This window comes from Miscanthus floridulus, chromosome 18 (assembly GCF_019320115.1).
Source record: "Miscanthus floridulus cultivar M001 chromosome 18, ASM1932011v1, whole genome shotgun sequence".
NCBI classification, from domain to species: Eukaryota; Viridiplantae; Streptophyta; class Magnoliopsida; order Poales; family Poaceae; genus Miscanthus; species Miscanthus floridulus.
In genome coordinates, this window is record NC_089597.1 from 95,655,640 (window position 1) to 95,674,284 (window position 18,645).

The 18,645-nt window shown below is 42.1% G+C and overlaps 1 protein-coding gene and 1 pseudogene across 3 annotated transcripts; both read left to right on the top strand.

The window, feature by feature from the left end:
- Positions 1-1,680: 1,680 nt before the first annotated feature.
- On the top strand, positions 1,681-6,681 carry LOC136522380 (DNA mismatch repair protein MSH4-like). Of its 3 annotated transcripts, none has more exons than XM_066516203.1 (12): positions 1,681-1,951; positions 2,130-2,221; positions 2,313-2,380; positions 2,486-2,551; positions 2,638-2,794; positions 4,003-4,055; positions 4,137-4,181; positions 4,758-4,811; positions 5,340-5,454; positions 5,538-5,660; positions 6,139-6,322; positions 6,408-6,681. In XM_066516203.1, exons 3-11 carry the CDS (start codon positions 2,313-2,315, stop codon positions 6,304-6,306), a joined length of 849 nt encoding a protein of 282 aa, XP_066372300.1. In that variant the 5' UTR covers positions 1,681-1,951; positions 2,130-2,221; the 3' UTR covers positions 6,307-6,322; positions 6,408-6,681. The 3 variants fall into 3 exon arrangements, with proteins under 3 accessions (XP_066372300.1, XP_066372299.1, XP_066372298.1); XM_066516202.1 differs by having other exon boundaries at positions 2,486-2,544; positions 6,408-6,680; XM_066516201.1 differs by lacking the exons at positions 1,681-1,951; positions 2,130-2,221; positions 2,313-2,380; ... (2 more) ...; positions 4,003-4,055; positions 4,137-4,181 and having other exon boundaries at positions 4,226-4,811; positions 6,408-6,680.
- Positions 6,682-8,811: 2,130 nt separating this feature from the next.
- LOC136524221 (uncharacterized) overlaps positions 8,812-18,645 on the top strand; it is a 27,042-nt pseudogene continuing 17,208 nt past the window's right edge.

The following is an 18,645-nucleotide window of genomic DNA, read 5'->3' on the forward strand; positions in this document are numbered from 1 at the left end:
AGATCATCATCATCATCTTCAGGACATGGTTCCGGCTGTCATTGTTCAACATCTTCAATCCTCTTGGCCAAAATTGGTGATTTGTTGAAGGATCTCATTGAACTTGTCATCAAGAACGGCACGGAGCTCATTCTTAGAAACACAGTCATTGAAATCCATAGGTGCATCCTCGTTTCCTTGGCCGCTGCCTCCGGCTTTTCCTAACATGGTTAGTAGAAAGAAAAGACAACACAAATAGTATTATCCCTACCAACTACTTAGGTTGTGGACAAGGAAAAATAAGACACTCAACTCTCAAGCGTCTTACCACGGTCTTACAAGTGTTCTTACCAAAGCAACAGGCGGTGCAATCGGTCGGTGACTATGATATCATTGTAGCTTGAGTGTAATAGTTGCAAGGTGAACCTGTACTTGGTTAGAAGAAAGTGAGAGCTTGGACAGGCACAATATAGTAGCAAGGAATAAAAAAATTCGCAACTAATTAGCAAAGCTGAATAAGTATCCCAAGTACTTGTCTTAGTTGCTGGCCTACTCACGTTCCAAGTACTAGATGTATCAAGTGATGTGGACACAAGAATATGATTAGGAACAAGGTAGAAATCAGCACACGCAAATACAGCTCAAATGCGCTCTCTATGTGCTCCTCTAGATATTGTTCCACTTTTGCCTCTCTTTTTCTCTATTTTTGGGATGTCGTTGTTTTTTGAGATTCTTTGACTTTTTTTTTATTTTTTTTATATTTTTCTTTACTTAGGAGCACAAAAGAAGTAACCACAAAAATTTGAGCTTAAACAAGTGAAAGACGTGGCCTGTGGAATTTCTAGAAGACGTGCTCGAAATCGACAAAGACCTTGTGACCACAAAAGAGGATCTTGTGACACTTTTTGACCAATCTAAAATTTTCGAACCCCGACAGCGCTGGGGATAGATGGATCCAAAAATTTTTTCTGATGATTTGCATATATGGAACGTCGAAAACGGAGTTCATATGCGAAAACTAGACCAGTTTTAAGAACGGACTCCGAATTAGAGGATAAAACGGGAACAATGTGCGCAAAATTGGTTATGACAGCAAGGATTTGATAAAACAGTGAAGACAAGTGTAACAAATAAGATGGCGGACTAGGTTTGATGAATACAAAGGAATCACACAATACTTGAAGGTGTTCATGGATTATGATGAAAAACAAAGGGGAAAACACAAACTGGACTTAAAAACGATCTAAAACCAACAAGAACTTGACCTAGGGCACAAACTCAACAACGCAAATCAGAGACGAACTTGCACGGCACAATGAGGCTATAGGACAGGGAATATGTGATGATGTATATTTTTTTTGGCTTTTTGTGGACTATAGGTAATGCAAAAATAGTAATAATCTAAAGGGGGAAAACAAAGGTATACCTAACGGGCAACAAGGTCTCTGATGCCCTCGCTCCAGGTGGTTAGCGTCCTCTATGTCTAAGGCGTGTTAGCTTCCTAGTAGCAGCAGCAGCTGCTGCAATGTGTTTTGTGTGTGTTGTGTTGTATGGGTTCTTACCCCCCTTCTTATTATCTTCTTAATACAATGAAGCACAGTTCTCCTGCGTTTTCGAGAAAAAAAATGTACAAAATTGAATGCACTGTTGCTGTTTGTAATTATCTTATGAAAAATTCCATGCAAATCAATTTACAGTGTTGTAACATTTTTTTTTAAAAAAAAGAAGCTTGTGGGCACTGGAGCCCTTGAGTTTCATGCAATGCTACATTTGGACTGCGATGCAAGTATCTTTAAGCTGCCTGAGTTGCTTGTTTATCATTTCAGGGCTTATTGACGAAATCAGAGGAGAGACATTGGTATCCTGACATTGCTCGCCGAAGTATTATGTCTTTTGGACATGATTGTAAATTCTTTTGCGCATACAATATCTACAAAGCCTGTTGATCGCTACACAAGACCAGAGTTCACAGGTGTGCAATTTAGCTCCTGTCATGTATTTTTCTTAGACCATCCATTTCGCTAATATATATTTGTTGAAGCCAACCGTTGTGCATGGGCGAATTAAATGCTCTATACATGCATGCGTGCTGTAATTTTGAATTAAACGTTTGCTGAAAAAAAGTTTCTGTTCCCCGGACTTTATGATAGGCATAAAAGGGAGAATCTCAACAAAACATCCTCAGTTAAACTCTGGACAATATTTGAAATGAATACTCCCAAGATTATGGACAAACTTAGTGGTAAGATCTACTGCAAGTGTGAATTATTTCATTTTAGTGCTATATGTATCCATCTCTAGTTCATGAATTTTGATTCTTTGTAATTAAGCAGATGACGGTCCAATGGCAATCAATGCCGGACGACATCCTATTCTTGAGACCTTGCATACTGATTTTGTTGTAAGTTGCTTTTTTGTTGTTGATTTTCTCCGATACTTCATAATCACTTTCGTTGTTAATTATGTGGATTATATCCTTGGCCTAAGTATTGTTTCTGCTATACAGCCTAACGATATCTTTCTCTCTGAAGCATCTAATATGGTTCTTGTCATGGGGCCAAATATGTGAGTGGTATAATATTGGACCTTAGTTGAAGCTGCAGGCTATTCATTTATCTGTGGAAGTTCATCTAATCTCTGGATTGTTTGCTGTAGCAGGAGCGGGAAAAGCACATATCTCCAACAGATATGTTTAATTGTCATTCTTGCACAAATTGGCTGTTATGTTCCAGCTCAGTTTGCATCCTTAAGAGTTGTTGATCGTATATTCACACGGATTGGTAACGGGGACAATGTTGAAAACAACTCGAGTACGGTATGTGTTTGAAAAGGTTGTGTTAATTGCAAAACATGTAATTGTCAGATGAGGATAAGCCGGATCTCTTCTACGTGATATCAAGTTATCAACCTTGTTTATTGTGCCTTGTTATGCAAACTGTTCATGGAGTTACAAAGTATTCTGGAAATACATGAATAGTACTGTCCTTATATCTAACATACCACAACTATGCACAAAAAAGTTTGACTTCTATGATATTTCCATGATAATTGACATTTTTTTTAAATGAACATGATAATTGACATTGACAATTACTTAAAATTCTTCACATTTCTTTCCTTGGCTACCACCTCTCAACTCTCAATACACATCTGGAATATGAAGTAGAAAAAAAAAAGCTGGATAGTACATTGGTGAGACTGGGTTGGAGCATGAAACTCTTGAAACGGTATAAAAGCTCATTGGTCATACATTCATTACACATCTGGAATATGGAGGAAAATAATTGGTTGGATAGTATGTTGGTGAGACTAGGTTTTGTATTTGTATTTTTTACGAAATTTAGACTGAGATATGGTTTAAGTTTGTTCTTATTTACCAATTGCAGTCTGCTTCCTTATTTTGAAAGAAACAGTCTGCTTCCTTATGGCACCTGATTATTATATAGGACTATTTGAAGAAGCAATTTACATGTACTGTTTCTTCCAGAGGCCAGACTATTCATCAATAGGCACTAGGCAGTAGTTTGTTTGCCACACTTATCAGTACAGTAGTCTGCAACAGTTGATTCTTGTCAAACTGATATGATTTAGCAAAGCATGTCATTTATTTATATCTTTTCATAACTAGTGAGTACACAGATTTCCTACGTACTCTAGTTCACTTTAGCTTTGTCCTCATTCAAACTTCTCTAACTTAGACCATGTTTGTAGGAAAAAAAATGCACTGACAACTACAATATCAAATTAGCTTTTCCCCTAAAAAAACATCAAATTAGCTTCATTAAATTCTTCATGAACTATGTTTTGAATTGATAATACATTTATTTAAACTTGTAGATCCTAATATATTTTTCTAAAAATTTGATCAAAGTTAGAAAAGTTGACTTAGGACAAAACCAAAGTGAACTATAATTTGAATGGAGGAAGTACATAGCAGCTTCCATTTTCTATTGAGTTCAGCTATTGTTTGTCACGCATGATATTATTCTTGATGTATCTAAGTACCTTAATGTGTCTTTACAGTTTATGACAGAAATGAAAGAAACTGCTTTCATCATGCAAAATGTTTCTTCAAGGTATTTCTACCTCGTTGCTGAAGACTGAAATTCGATGTCTTGTATTACTCTTGTTTTCTTCTGATATTCATGAACTTGTAGGAGCTTGGTTGTTGTGGATGAGCTTGGAAGAGCAACATCTTCCTCAGATGGGTTGGCAATTTTTTGAAACAAAAGGCAGGAGCTCTGCCGCTCAATTAAGACGAAAGAAAGTAATAATGTACAATAAGGTTAGCCAACCGAGTAGCCAAAATGGCACCCGAGGGGCTAACCACCCCACGCGATGCGATTGAGCACAAACACAACACACTGCCATGGATCATCGTTGCCGAGCATGGAAGCAAAGCTGCCAACAGCTTGGACTTCCCATGGCAGGCCACCCACTGGTCACCTCCCGACGGGTCCAAAGGAACGACCGCCACCGGTCATCGTTGCCAAGCTCAACCATCGAAGAGCAGCTCCGACTTCCAGTCGCGAACCCATGCCTCGCATCGAGGCCGCGGCGATAATCCAGATGCGACGCCTTCAGGAAGGGAGCGACGCCGATGGCGCCACCGTCGCACGTCCAAAGTGGACTGGGTTTTCACCCTTGGATGACATGCCAGAGGGGAAACACGACGCCCCCAACAGGGAAGCGGCGCCCAATGGCGTCGCCGTCGCCAAGGCTTTCGCCCAAGAACCCTCTAGCACGAACGCCGGGTCGCGAAGCCGGACCCCCTGCCAAGATGGGTTGGCAATCGCATGGAGCTGCTGTGAATACCTTCTTTCTGTGAAAGCGTAAGAACTAGTAACCTCTTATTAGGTCTCAGGATTCACAGGAAATGTGTTCTTCATTGTTGCTGTAAATGCATGGTTTTCCTTGTTCTTCATCCTTGACTTTTGGTGCATTTCCTGCACCCTTCTATAGTAAACTGGTTTCTTGATCAAGTATGTATAATGTAATGTACTTTCTAACCTCTAGGCTGCTTACAGTTATTGATTATTGATAAGTCTAGCATATCAAGATTCAAGAGTGTGTATTTGTCTTCCTGACCAGCTCTGCACTGTTGAGGTTCAAATTATAGTTGTCAATTAAACTAGTTATACTAGTATTGTCATGGTTAGATATCAGAAGTAGCTATACATCAAGCCATAGGCACTAGCCATGTCTGATGCCTGCCTCTTATCACAATTCATTTTCAGCAATACTCAATTCATTGTAAACAGAGATTTCATTAAAAATATAGAAAGGTGATTGTACTGTTTTTTGGGTCGAAAGTGATATATTATTGCTCCTCAGTAACATTGTGTCTTTGACCCATGTAGATACACTGTTTTTGCCACGCACATGGAACGCTTGTCAGAACTTGCAACAATGTATCCAAATGTGAAGATCCTCCATTTTGAAGTTGACTTAAGAAATGACCGCTTGGATTTCAAGGTCAGTTACCTGTCATACTAGCAATTTCAGTAATTTGCTCCTTCATGTCTGTTACCTTAACATTATACCAACTCCTGCTTCAGTTCCGCCTAAAGGATGGCGTCCGACGTGTACCGCACTATGGGCTTCTGCTGGCCAGAGTAGCTGGTATCCCTACTTCGGTGATCGACACCTCAACAAGTATCACTTCACAGATCACGGAGCAGGTAACCTGGCACCTATATGATATGTAGGGATGTACCCAACTGCTGATCATTTGCAACCAGATATCGTCATCTTTCTATGGCTCCCAATCACAGTTCTGTATTCACTAAGTGAACAAAATGATGATTGCCTGCTTGTAGCACTAGCCGCCCTATTATACCTTGACTGGGGAGAGCAGGGCTTTGTGCCCAAAACAAACAACTGAGCTTGCACTAGCTGATAGAAATCTGGCTCCTCTCTACTTCCTTCTCTACTGTCGAGGAAGCAGACAGGGCAGGCCAGTCCTAACTGACAGTGCTATAATTGGACAATAGTGGCTAGACGGATGGACAATAGCATTACTATCCTTAATTAACTAACCACTAAGGAATTTACCAATGCTGCCTGTTTACTTTTCACATGATTTGGGGGGGGGGGGGGGGGGGGGTGTTGTTCTCTGTCTCAATTTTGCATGTAAAATTTTCGTGTTTCCTCTTGCAGGAAATGACAAGGATGGATGCCAACTGCAAGGAGTACCGGTCGCTTCAGATGATGTACCAGGTTGTGCAGCGGCTTATCTGCCTGAAGTACTCAAACCAAGGCTATGACTACATCCGTGAAGCGCTGCAGAATCTCAAGGAGAGCTATGCTGCGGGCCGGCTAACATAAGAGGTGGTTCTCATTGGTATGAGCTCTGGCCCTTAAATGTTAAATAAGAGTTCTTCGATTCCAAGGTGTTCGTTCGCGTGACTTGTTTTGTTGTTCTGCAGGTGTATGCTGGAGGATCCATCAGCCAATGTATATGTTCCTCTGTTAATGCAAAACTATCTTAGGTCATCAAACACATATGGCAAATCGTTTGTTATCTCACATGTGATGCAACATCTTATCCCTTTTTCATATAGATGAATGATTACAAAGCAAGACAGAGCATGTGAGTGTCTAGAGCAAAGCGATTATTATGAACTATGATCTCAGCTACATAGCTTTTACAAAAGAATTACTGGAAAAGATGAAACACCAAACGAAGATTACATTGGTCGATGCATACTGTAGGTTTAAACAAATGTTGGCATTGTTTTCTGCCAATACGTTATTCGATACACAGTAGCACGAGCTGGGGAGGATTGAAGAGTGAGGAGCAGCGGTGGAAGGCAAGAGAGCAGGGGTGGTGACGTGGTGTGGGGATTGCGCTTTAGTAGGATCAGGAAGTACCGAGCGACACGGTTTTGGGAGAGTCCGATCAAAAGGGTGGGTCAGAGGCTGCTTTCCACTTTCCAGCCGCTGTGTGCCTGTGTTGAAGGATCCATTTGAAATCGGCTGCTAGACTAGGCAACTAATAGACCGTTAATTAACCTACCTTCGTTTGAGATCATTTTTTTTTACATATGGGCATTCTTTCCAACCTGTATGAATCTTTTATTTCTTTTCTTTCAACCTTCAGTAATCTGTTTCTCTAAATGAGATTTCTTTCTATCAGTCAGTCCTAAAAAATGACCGCTTTTTTATATATACTTCCAACAAAATGAGAAAATGGCAGGTTCTTGAATCCTGACTGCAGCAACAGCACGAGTTTCGAGAGCAGCAGCACGCCAGCACCACGCCTCATGTTCATGTAAAAATCACCCTACCAACCTCCAACTCCTTAATGCAAAACATCACATAGCAACCATCTTGAACAATAACATGTCTTGAGACTCCTTAATGCAAAACATCACATAGCAACCATCTTGAACAATAAACATGTCTTGAGATTATTGGGAAGTAAGAAGAACAATAACATGAGCTGGAAGCAAATTAACCGGTTGATGATGCCATTAAGACTCAAGAACGTACTTTTACGAATATATAATCATACACGCATATACGTATATATAGTAAATCACCAAAAGGGGTAAGATTTACACCAACTGGCAATTTAGTTTTGCCAATAACAAACGATCACTGGGGACTTGCACGATTCATGAACTAATCAAACAAACTAAAAACACACGACTCATGAACGAACAAGCAATGCAATGCATCACATCTAGCAGCAGCTAGTGATCTGATCTGAATGCAGTGATGAATGCTCGATCAAGACAAAGCAGGGAAACTCACCTCATGATAAACCCCCAGATGCCTACCAGCACCATCAATTGCTTATTAATGCAAAATACCACATAAGGATTGATGAACCACCTCAGACATGTAGTAATTGGGAAGCAAGAAGAACATAACAATCACTCAGAAAAAAATTAATTTCTCGTTGATGATGTCATCAAGAACGTACGTTTACAAACATAATCAATTAATCATACAAGCATACATATGAATCACCGAAAGGGGAAGGATTTACACTTGAGACTTGCACGATCCATGAACTAATCAAACAAAAACAGCGATTACTCATGAAACGAACAAGCAAAGCAATGCATCACGTCCAGTACAGAATCACGCAGCTGCTCTAATACCCGATTCATGGTAAATCGTCAAGCCTGGGCGGGGAGCTCCATCTCCGGAAAGAGGCTGCGGATGAGGCGCAGGCTCTTCCCGGCCGTGGTTGGCCTCGGCATCTCCTTCGTAGTCGCAGCGACAGTGGCGGTGGGCGGAGGCAGGGACGGAGACGGATTGATCATCCTGACTTGGTGCGGCGCGACGTGGACGGTGCTCTTGGGGTCGCCGCGTGGCCAGTTGGCGTCGTAGACAACCTCGTAGCCTCCATCGGTGGACGAGGACACGATCGTGGCTTTGAGGCAGAGCACGAGAACCTGCCCCGTCTTCAGCGTCGCAGTCCTCGTGCGGACACGAACCACCGTCCCGGGCTTCAGATGCGCGGGGACGCCAGTACTAGCTCCGCGCTCGGAATTGGCCGAAGATGGGGTGGACCGAGGCAGCGGCGGTGGAGAGGCGGGGGTGTAGCGCGACGAAGCGCGAGGCCTGCGCTGCGGGGACGCGTCGGCGACGGTTGAGCCTCGGGAATGGGCGTTGGTCGACGATGGGATGTCCCGATGCGGTGGACGAGGGCATGGACCCCTGACGACGTCGCTCGCACCGTGACGCGGCGGCGGTGACACGGACGGCTTCTTGGCGACCGATCTCGTTGGCGCCAACGGCTTGGACCTCCTGCGCTGGAGCTCGCGGCGGATGCTCCGCATTCCGGCGGAAGAGGAGCGCGGAGGAAGGTACATCACCATGGCGGAGGAGAGATGTGGTCGATTGGATCAACGAGAAGCAGAGAAGCTGGGTGGATTTCGGAAGGCGACGGCGAGAGCAGAGGAATTGCGTTGCGCGCCAGGGGAAAAGAAGGGAAGGGGGAGGGCGTGGGATTTACGCAGATGGACTGGATTCCAGATCTGGCCCAGCCACAGTTTCGAGTCCGACCCGAAGTTGGATACATGGATGGGCCAGTTGCCGTAAGGGCCAAGTCGATAAACGAATCGAGACTGGGTTTTTTTTCCAGTCGTTGGGCTCTCTCGGCTGGGGATCCCGTCTGTCAACTTTAAAACCTCTAGCCCATTATTAATTGTCCTAGTTGCTGCTTCGAACAACGAACTATTCCAATCCCCGGTACCATTGGTGTTTATTTTTAGCATTTCAGCATTTGCTAACACAGATTATACTAAAGTCACTTGCAGCAATAAGTATTTTGCTACAACATATTAGACTAAAACAGAAACATCAACCCATTTGCGGCAAAGTGATACTGTAATCCACAAGTGCCGCAATATTGTTGATACTGATTGCAGTAACAGCACAATTCGATTTGATTGATCACAAGCATGCATCAACAAAAATCAGATATATCAGTTTATTCAATCTCTCGGTAACAGCTCACCACATGATAAATTCCCAACACCACAGCCACACTTCCAATGATCTAACGCAAAATGTTATGTTACTGTATAGGATTGGCTTGGGCAGATTAAGTGTTCTTCTCATCTAGCTCCTCGCGAATGAAATGAGAGAATGCCCATATAGCATGAAGTTCCTCCATCATCCTTCATTAAGCCACTTGACTATCGACACAAATCACACTTGGCTTGATCTTCCTTGAATGATATGATCCATTTTATGTCACTATGTGGCCTTATTAGTTCATCGATCGCAACTTCGCTTGCTCTTCACCATTGCCTTGGTCCATCGGCACCAAGTTCTTGCTCAAGCTTCTCCGCCACGTGTTGTCAGTTGCTCCAAAGCCTTCGACTTGCCCTTCACACTTGCAACCTAGTTCATCGTAGCCAAGCCATGTCTCTTGATCTTCTCCACATTGCACCATGCCATGTCTCATATGCAATGAGCACGTTTATCATAACTAGTTGAGCACTACCAACATGAACAAGCCACTTCTCTACTATGGCTTTAAGTGTTGCTCACACTAGTGTACTTGTGTACTAATCCTTGTGTATCTCACAACATGAACACATGTTAGTCCACCTAAATTGTCACTCAATTACCAAAACCAAACTAGGGTCCGCACCGGATGCCCCCAACGGCTAGTTTCCAACGGCTATAAAACTAGTTGTTTGGCTTGTCAGACGTCCGGTGCGCACCTCTATTGCATACCTGATACGTCCTATGTATGTAAGTGCTCGAGGTGTCCCAAAACATCGCTACTGGAACCCAGTCTAGTGCGACCTTCGGTGCCTTCATCGGATATGTTCGGTGAGGACTTTTAAACTACGTGCGCTCGGTTAGAAACCACTGTTCATGTCTAGTGCGTACACATCCGATGCACACCAGACTCCTTTGTGCTTCGCTGAAAAACTGGTTAAGTCTGGGCGCCAGCCGACGCATCCAGTGCCACGTCCGGTGGTCCACCGGACACGTTTGGTGCCTGCTAAACAACAGCACCGGTAGCACTCTCAACTCTTTCATAAGTGTGCCAACTCTCAAATGTTTTGCCAAACATGTTAGACCCGAGTTAGCATTTTTTTCAAAGTATTTTCACAAACATTTTTGGCTTGGTCTCCGACATGTCACTTAGGCCTAAATGCAAATGCATAGAACAAACACCTATTGGCACTAGATGACCAAGATTGCTAATTAGATCTCCCCTCATAATAGTACGGCCATCTATCCTAAACCCAATCACATACTCTATTGCGTCTTGACCGACAAAACAAAATCCCTATTTATGCCTTTGCCTTCACAACTTTGATTTTGTTTTTTTCTTTCTTCTTTTCCAAGTGAGAGCTTGCTCCAATTGGATTGATCACCCTTCATCCATCTCCAAGTCTTGCTCTCCATCTTTGGTGTTGACCTAACCTAGCTTAACAAATACTTAGCAAAAGGTTAGTCCACTAGTTGTCTAATTACTAAAACCAAACATAGGGCTTTCACCCCCACACAAAACCTAGGGATAGCAAGAAGGGCTATGGTTTCCCCACCACACGCATGGGAATGTATGTGGACACACCGAGGAACTAGGTTGTGGAAAGATGATCAGATACTCTACTGCAATGAGACATTGGTTTGTAAGGACTTCATTGTGTAGCTACCTATTAAGTTAATTTGTCCTTTCCAGTTATATATATATGATGTATTGTACCTTGTGAGAAATTGTCGGTGTGTGTGTGAGAAATGAGAATTGTCTGGTGTGGTATTGGGCATGAAGTGGCACTCACTATTCACTATCGGGTGTTGAAAGCCCTAGTTTTGTTTTGGCTAATTGATGAAACCTATTGGACTAACCCTATCTCTAAGTGTGTAGATGAGATAGGTTGGTCCAAGTCCAAGTGATGGAGCTACATGGCACTCAAGTGATGAAGGTGGCCAAAAGATGGAGATCAAGTGCTCCAACTTAGAAAAGAAAGAGAAAAACAAAATAGGCGCAAGGCAAAGGTATAAACCATAGGGCCATTTTGATTTGTCAATCAAGACGTAATAGAGTGCATGATTGGATTTAGGATAGATACGTACTATGAAGAGGGGACAAATTCATGGTGAAATGCGATTATCAAGTGCCACTAGGAGTTCTAACTCATTGCATATGCATTTAGATCCTAGCGAGCTAACATGCCCTTGCAAAAAGCTTTCGAAAATGCTAACACACATGCACAATTGGTGTATACTCTTTGGTGTTGGCACATCAGAGCAACAGAGTTGAAATGCGCTTGAAAAAAGAAGAGAGGGCATCGGACCCTGGCTGGCCTAGGCATTGGCCCATGGGTCGCCAGTCCGATGGCTAACCCTAGTTGGGTAGTAAACTAGCATGAGTGTCGGGCCCTAGATGGCATGGGCGTCAGCCCATTGGTCGTGAGTCCGATGGGGGACCCTCAAACTAAGCAGAACGGCCAGCGTAGGGGTGTTGGACTCGAAGGGTCGATCTAACGGCCAGCGTCGAACTGGCGTCCAATAGATTTTGGCGGTCTGGGACCTTACTAGACCACCTTGGACTGTCACTGTACACGATCAATGGTGGGTCCGACGGTGCATCTGATGGTGACACGCGACGCGTGGTAGGGAGCCGTTGGAAGCTCCAATGGTTGAATCATTTAACCGGGACATGTGGCGTAGCGACAGCGCTCAAGCAGGGCGTCAGACTAGGACTGTGTAGGTCCGATAGTCCCATTGCCTAGGTTCGACAGTCGGTGTTGGGCTCAAATGGCTAGTTGAGGCTTGGCCTCTCTATTTAAGCCCTTTGGCTGGCCATGGCTCACTCTCTTGGCCATTTTTATAGCTGATACAACCATGTGAGCCTAGCCATTCCTCTCTCACTCATATTGCTTGATTGGTTTATCATTTGGTGAGATTGGAGAGTGTTGGTATATTTTAACGCATATAGATAAATCCACAAGCGCACGGATACCGTTGTAGCTTTCACCCGGAGGTATCCAAGTATCGTATCCACAGGCGGCACCTCCTCCAAACTCTTCCCTCACTCTCTATCTCACTATTCTATTTATAATACTAGATCCTATGGAGGACTAATCTTCTCTTGATTGCTGGCTCTGATCCTAAAGATATGAATTAGGGTTTCAGGGATCTGCTGAGGGAGGGGGCATAGGCTGATATATATAGGCCGAAGCGTCCATTGTGAGCCCTTGGATCAAACCGACTTAAAGAACGGCGTAGATGCAACCTAGGAGGCGGTGGAGAACCGACATAACAAAGCAGAGGCTGACAGGTGGGGGTAGGGGTTGGGCGGCCTATAGGTGGGGCTAGCCGGCCCCACATGGCAGCCCCTCGGCTCCTGCTTTGGTGTGGTGTCCTCTAGAGTCCTTTGGAAACTTTTGGTGCTCGTTTCACGGTGGATAAGCATGATTAATTCTAACATGTAGGTCCGCCTTGACGGTTTTCGGATAAACCCTGTAGAAAATACAGATTCACCCAAACTTGTGGAATTTGTTAGTTTAAACCCCTAGACCTATGCTGATGATCACAATTGTGCCCTTATACATGTTTTATTGATGGTTTAAAATAGTTGTTCACTACCGTCAATAAGCTCCCCCAAGCTTAACCTTTGCTAGTCCCTTAATAAAGCTAAACTCAGCAAAAATGGATCAGGAGTTGATACGATGCTTTTACTCCTCAAAAGTACACATGCGTTTAAATAAGAATTCTCCTCCGGATTAGAATAAACTGATCTGACTTCAAACTTACCCATATTACCTTCAACCATGGGGCTTTTTAGCCTTCACTTCGGTCTTGAATAATTGAAAGACAGAACGATTAAGTCAAGCACTATATCTCAAGTTCTTTGCTCAACTATTATTTCGGAGTGTTTTTTTTTTCAAAATAAAACTCAGAGCTTCCATTGTATGATACTCTCAAATCTCTCAATATATGTGGTATTTGTGGATCCTCACTAAGGTAATAAAGATGTTATGCCTTTTTCTCTTCCTACCACTAAGGCTTATGTGGAGTTCATAGGTAAGGAGAAAGCTAGAGCAAACTTGTAATGCATATATTGTAAAATCAAACAATGGATCCAAAGAGAGTTGAGTCATATAATCAAATCAAGATATGCATGTGTGTGGAATATATGTGGCTAATCCTAATTCTACTTTGCTCCTTGAAAACTTATCTTTCTTTTGAAACTTGGAAACACTTGCTAGAGAGCAGGACCTATCTTATTCATCTCTCTTTTTTCAGGCGGGTATCTAAGTACCCATTGTTTTAGATATCTCGGACACTTGTCTATTTTTTCTCAACTCTCTTCTTTTTTTCTCCCTCTTTTTTTATGAATAACTTTTACATAGCCCATGTCTCTTTTCTGCAACAAAACTTTGAGAGAGATATCAACAAGAACTTTGGATCATTTATTTTAAGTGTATGGAAAACCTAATAAACATGTTTTTGTGTTTATCCCCAGTGTAGGAGCAGAACATTTTTTGGTGGATCTAGATGGAAGGCATATTTTTGTGCCTACCCCTAGTGTAGGAGTAATGCATATGTGGATGGTGTGTATGTGATCTTGATTTTAAGAGCATGACAAACCTCTCATAAGGGTCAACAAAGCTTGACAAAACTTAATGCAAAAGCAAGCTGTATATATGTGGAAGTTTCCTAGCCTAAATAACATGTATGGCGCTAGTGGGAATTCAAGCTTTGTCATACAGGAACTCATCATGTAGCATTTTTGTGTTTTTTCAAAAGATAAATCTTCAAAACAGTGTCACTTGGAACAAGATAAACAGCAACTCAGACCTTCTTATATCATATCCGTCAATTACATAGACTTAGATCAAGCATATGCTACCCACGAGTTTCAAGTTTAGAGCAAATCCTTATATCAAAACAATCTTATCCAAAATTCAGGAGAATTCAAGGCTGAAAACTAGGTACTTGAAAGGAATTACAATAGAGTAACTATTTATCATTTCCATTCAAGAGATTATTCTGAGTCCTCTTTATTTATTCAACTCTTAAAAATAAATTAAAGCAAACTAGACACACCTTTTATTTTATTTTTAATTTTACTAGATCACACATTATTACTATAGCTATATATATTTATTATAAAGTTAACTTTTTATTTTGTTTCATTCATCATTTTCTTAACTATTGAAAAAGAAACTAAAATCTAAAATAAAAGGAGAAAGAATACTTACTTGGATACACGGGAGTGCTTCTCCCCCAAGCTAGCTCTTTCGCTAAGCGTTTGGTATTGTAAGTCCTTCGAACTGGACTTCTCCTTGTGAAGTTCATTAATACCTCAGTTTGTTCTGAAGACGAAGATTCTTATTATGATGCTTTAATGGTGATGTCACCTTCTTTGGCCAAGCATGTCTTGATTTTGAGTTTTGATTTTGGTTTGATAGGTTCAGGACCTTCACTTATAGAAATTGGAGAATTGACTAACTCCTCTACATTTTGCTTGAAGTGTGTCCTACTATAAAACAAGGTAGAGATCAAGTGTATGGGCTCTATTGGTGGTAAAACACCAACAAAACCAAAACTTTATTTATTCTTCTCTAACCTTAGGCACATTGAACAAGATGAAGTTGATATTAAGTGCTGTGTTCAATTATAACAAAAGTGGTAAGATCAGAATGTTGAGCATGAATGTAGCATTTAAGTTCATTTGGCAGAAAAGATTGAGTTGCTTAACTCATGGAAGGATTGTCTATTTGTGTATAATGTATCAATCTTTACATGATTATGACTATCGGCTTCCAGAGATAGGATGTGTATTTTTTTAGTTTATTTGGTTAAGACTATGGTCATAAGAGAGTGGTGCTAGGAACAAGCTTGAAGAACTAAATATCTTGAGTTAATTAGGTTGGGTCAAGTAGAACTGTAACTCAAACATATTTGTTTCTTATTTGTGTGCCTACCAGAATCAAGGAAAAACTTCTTAAATGATGATCATTTACTTTAGGAGGTTACCTTTGTCATTAAAGTGTGATGTCACTATATGACGAAGGGTAGATGACTCGTGATGGTCCTTCCCTTTTGCTTGAAGTTTTCCTTTTTCGGCTAGCCTCACATCTTGAGTTGTTCATGAGCTTCTTGTCTCCTAGATTGCACTATTTCTTTCTCATCCTTTTGTCATGCCATCTTTCTGCTCTTCGATTTTTTTAACACCTTGTTAGACCTTTTTCCTCACTCATTGTTTTATGCCTACAAAGGATTAGTGGACAACACATACCTAAAGGAATATACAATTTTGAAACATGGGTTGTTTGTCTAGAATTTTATAATTTCCCTCTTGAAAGGGTCAAGATGGCGACTAGAGGGGGGTGAATAGTCCTTTTTAAAACTTAATCACGTTGGCTAACCGAAACAAGTGCGGAATTATAACTATCGGTCTAGCCAAGACTACACCCCTCTATCTATATTCTCTAGCACCTTCCAAAGATACTAATTAATCAACAAAGGTGCCGGGCTAGCTAGAGCTCTCCTAACCAAATCTAGAAGCAAGGTCACACAAACCTATGCCACTAGTACTATAAGCAACAAGGGAGCTCCTACACATGCTAGTAAGCAAAAGCACAAAGCCAACTAAGCTCACTAGCAATGCTCAATAACAAGGCAACCAATGCCAAATTAGAGAGCGCAATTACTTAGCTACACAAACTAAGCAATGTGACTAACAAGGTTACTCAAACCAAATTAGTCATGCAAGAGAGCTACTTCTATGCTACACAAGCAAGAAGGTAAATAGCAAGCTACACAAGCTAACTAGTTATAAGAGCAACTACACAAGCACAATGTATATAAAAGTAATCACAAGCTTGTGTAATGGGGATGCAAACCAATAGGAAGAACAAGGTTGACATGATGATTTTTCTCCCGAGGTTCACGTGCTTGCCAACACGCTAGTCCCCGTTGTGTCGACCACTCACTTGGTGGTTCGGCGGCTAATTGGCATCACCCGCCAAGCCCGCACGTCGAGCGCCGCAAGAACCTACCCCAAAAGTGAGGGTAGCTCAATGACACACTTTACTAAAGTTGCTCTTCGCGGCTCCTGCAGGGCGAGCACAATGCCCCTCACAAGCTCTTCTCCGGAGCGCCGCACAAGCTTCTTACGGGCTTCGACGGAGACCACCATCAAGCCGTCTAGGAGGTGGCAACCTCTAAGAGTAACAAGCACCACCGGCTTGGAACTCGATCACCTAGTGCCACTTGATGCAACCTCATGATGCAATCGCACTAGAATCGCTCACTCACACAATCGGATGATCACTATCAAGTATGTGTGAGATGGAGGGCTCCTAAGCACTCTTAAGCATGGACACAAAGTCCCCTAAGGTGCTCAGCACCAGCCATGGCTGAAGGCCACTTCTATTTATAGCCCCAAGGGCTAAACTAGTCATTACCCCTTCACTGGGCGTTTTTCGGGTCGATCGGACGCAGCACCGGGTCACACCGTGCAGTTTAGTCCTGAGCCACATACCGGACGTGTCCGATCTCCATACCGGACGTGTTCGGTCACTCTGTGACCAGCGCGACTAACTCCTCTTCGACTCTAACTTCTTCACCCTTGCTCAAATGTGCCAACCACCAAGTGTATCACCTTGTGCACATGTGTTAGCATATTTTCGTAAACATTTTCAAGGGTGTTAGCCACTCAACTTGCCACGCCACTCGATCCTAGCGACGATGCAAAGTTAGATCACTCGAGTGACACTAGATGACCGATATGCAAATAAGTTTGCCCGTCTTGATAGTACGGCCATCTATCCTAAACCTGGTCATAAACTTCTCTATACACCTATGACCAGTGAAATGAAATGCCCTAGGTTATACCTTTGCCTTGCACATTCCATTCTATCTCCTCCAATGTTGATGCAACACATGCACCAACATGATCAACAATGATATAATCCACTTCATATCATCATCTGATCATATTGGTTCATCGATCTTGACATCACTTGCTTTTCACCATTGCCTTCATCCATCGATGTCAAGTCTTGCTCAAGCTTCACCGCCACGTGGTCCATCACTCCAAAGCCTCCGACTTGCCCTTCACGCTTGCAACCGGTCCATCAAGCCAAGTCTTGTCTTGATCTTCTCCACCTTGATCACATGACTCAATGTCATGTCTCATGTGCAATGAGCTCCTTCATCATCACATATGTGAGCTTTGTAACTTCTCCAAGCTATTTTCACCTTCATGGCATATGTTGCTCACACACATGTACCTATGGACTAATCACCTATGTATCTCACATAAACATAATTAGTCCACCTAGGTTGTCACTCAATTACTAAAACCACACAAGGACCTTTCAATCTCCCCCTTTTTGGTAATTGATGACAACTCTACAAAGATATGGAAATTAAGCTCTTTTGGATTCATGTTGCTTGCCCAAGCAATTTTGCCTTGTGAAAATGATTTTGGACAAGTACTAGAAACCCGAGATGGTAGTATTAGCTCCCCCTCCATATGTGCTAGAATGTTTGATTTGAAGGTCGCACATATGCATAGATTAAAATTGTGGGAGAGTAATTACTACCAAATGATGCTAAGGTGTATAGAATAAAGCTTTGAAGCATGTACCAGTCGGAGTTGCACCTTTAAGTTCATCCTTAGCACCATGGTTAGCTAGATATCACTTGGAAATAAAAGCACTAGATACCTTATGAGATCAACTTTAAAAGTAAGGTACTAGCATTACTTGAAAAGCATATCAAGTGTCTAGCTATCATCCTATGCATGCTAGTTATCAAATCATCATTCAAGTTCTACAACTAGCATACACCACACAAGCATGCATATTGAATTTGAAGGCTTATGCAATGTAAGCAAGCACATGAATATGCACATATCAAATGCAATCAATCAAAGTTCATGAGCTTGCTCCCCCTACTTGTGTGCTTCTCTTGTCCAAGAATTTTGATCCATCTCTTTTCTTCAATGTTGCTCCCTCTTTGTCCATATTCATGTCCAACCTCTACTTGCTTTGAGCATTTATATCTTATCTCTCCCCTTGTACAATCTTAATCTCTCCCCCCTATAAAGGCTTTCATATCTTTGTACAATCTCTCTCCGTTGTCATCAATTTCCATAAAAGGTGTGCTTCTTATTGATGCAAAGGTATACATTTGGGGTAGATGGTTGAGGCCATCTTGCAT

Excerpts from the sequence above, each read along its gene's own strand:
- LOC136522380 (XM_066516201.1), top strand. The coding sequence starts at position 4,318 with ATGCGATTGAGCACAAACACAACACACTGCCATGGATCATCGTTGCCG. Across the intron at positions 4,812-5,339 it reads TACCTTCTTTCTGTGAAAGC|ATACACTGTTTTTGCCACGC; the intron begins GTAAGAACTAGT and ends TGACCCATGTAG. Across the intron at positions 5,661-6,138 it reads CTTCACAGATCACGGAGCAG|GAAATGACAAGGATGGATGC; the intron begins GTAACCTGGCAC and ends TTCCTCTTGCAG.